At 38.4% G+C, this 1,559-nt stretch overlaps 1 protein-coding gene across 1 annotated transcript in view; it reads left to right on the forward strand.

Annotated features, from left to right (window-relative positions):
• prdx3 (peroxiredoxin 3) overlaps positions 1-1,559 on the forward strand; it is an 18,184-nt gene that overhangs the window by 13,796 nt on the left and 2,829 nt on the right. Inside the window, exon 6 of the mRNA XM_015380806.1 lies at positions 460-625. Coding sequence (XP_015236292.1) covers positions 460-625 — 166 coding nt within the window. The remainder of the gene's footprint in view (positions 1-459; positions 626-1,559) is intronic.

Below are 1,559 nucleotides of genomic sequence, written 5' to 3' on the forward strand. Positions count from 1 at the left end.
AACAGCCGATACCGCACCGTGACGTCACAAACCAGTAGGTGGCAGTAGTGTTCTTTGACAAACATGGATGCCTCCAGTAAAGCACATTCAGATGAAAATTACTCTTAATTAAAATCACTTATCATTTATTGAACAGGATGTAATAATTTCACGTTTAAAGTACTTTCAGAAGTTTGAATTCTAAATATGACCTTTTCCTTTAAGGGCCAGATTTATGCCCTCTACCCCTGGTTATGTCCATTAGTTCTACATACAAAGGGGAATTGGGACATCACTACCCTCAAAGGAATGCACAAAATTAAGGGATCAGGTTAAAAAGTATTGCTATTGTGTTTGTCTACATAACACACTCAGCTATGTAGGTGTGATTTCGAAAGTCAAAGGGTTAAATAAAAAAACTTCTGTAAGGTTATTACAGAATGCCAGCTGTCTTCCATTAACCTGCCGTTTGTGCTTCAGGGGCTTGTTCATCATCGACCCAAACGGCGTGGTGAAACACATGAGTGTGAACGACCTGCCGGTCGGACGCTGCGTTGAAGAGACCCTGCGTTTGGTGAGGGCGTTCCAGTTCGTCGAGACGCACGGGGAGGTTTGTCCGGCCAGCTGGACCCCGGAGTCTCCAACGGTGAGTATCTGAGAACGCACCAAAAAATGATGCTGTTGCTTCCAGCTTCATCCAAGTTATTATTGGAAAACGCTTCAATTTTTGATTGATTTTCCTCTCATTTGCAAAAACTGGAGTTTTTGGATTATTTAACTGGACCTGAAGGTTAGAGGTGTTTTAATTAGCGGTGTCCTCATATAACTTTTTCCATTTCTGATTGGATATTGACCTAATACAATATCAGCATGACTCGTGTATAGTTTTATTACTTAATTAAGCCTTTTCTATCATCCCACCCTATTAAATAAAACAAGAGATATTTATTATTCTCCAGAGTTAATTAAACTTTCAAGAAAGTCAAGTGTTAGTGAGCTTTCCCATACCATAAATTTTAAAGGGAGAATCAGAATCAGAAATACTTTAATAATCCCAGAGGGAAAATTATGATCTGTTCGGATATACATTTTTTGGCTGATCCCAGACTAATTTCATTTATCAGTATTGTATTGCACATCCCTAGTTTTAATCTTTTTGAAAGCCAAACTTGAGCCCGAAATTTTTTTTTTTTTTTTGTGTCGTCACATGTCTTCAGCATAGGCCCGCCGCCTATAGAAAAACAAACAGAGAAGCTGCAACTGTGTCGTCAACCTAGCGACTTTGTTGCTATATTTCGCTGCTTTTTAGACCCTCTGGTGACTTTCTTTTTTTCTTTTCTCAAAAAAGTCACTAGTGACTTTTTTCCTGTCTTGTTGTTTTTCAAATTTCTCATTTGGGCCACAAACTTGGTCACTAAAAATGGTTAGGATCTTCTTAAATCTGCTATTTATAAGCCAACTATCAGGTTCATTTCAGACGTGAAATGATATTTTTGGTTGTCTGTAGGATTTAATCTAGAAGGGTCACTATTTCCTCATCTTTACCAGTAACTCAAGGACTTTTAAACCTGCTGGTCCAA

Source organism: Cyprinodon variegatus, unplaced genomic scaffold (genome assembly GCF_000732505.1).
Source record: "Cyprinodon variegatus isolate N-32 unplaced genomic scaffold, C_variegatus-1.0 Scaffold11, whole genome shotgun sequence".
Taxonomy (NCBI): Eukaryota; Metazoa; Chordata; class Actinopteri; order Cyprinodontiformes; family Cyprinodontidae; genus Cyprinodon; species Cyprinodon variegatus.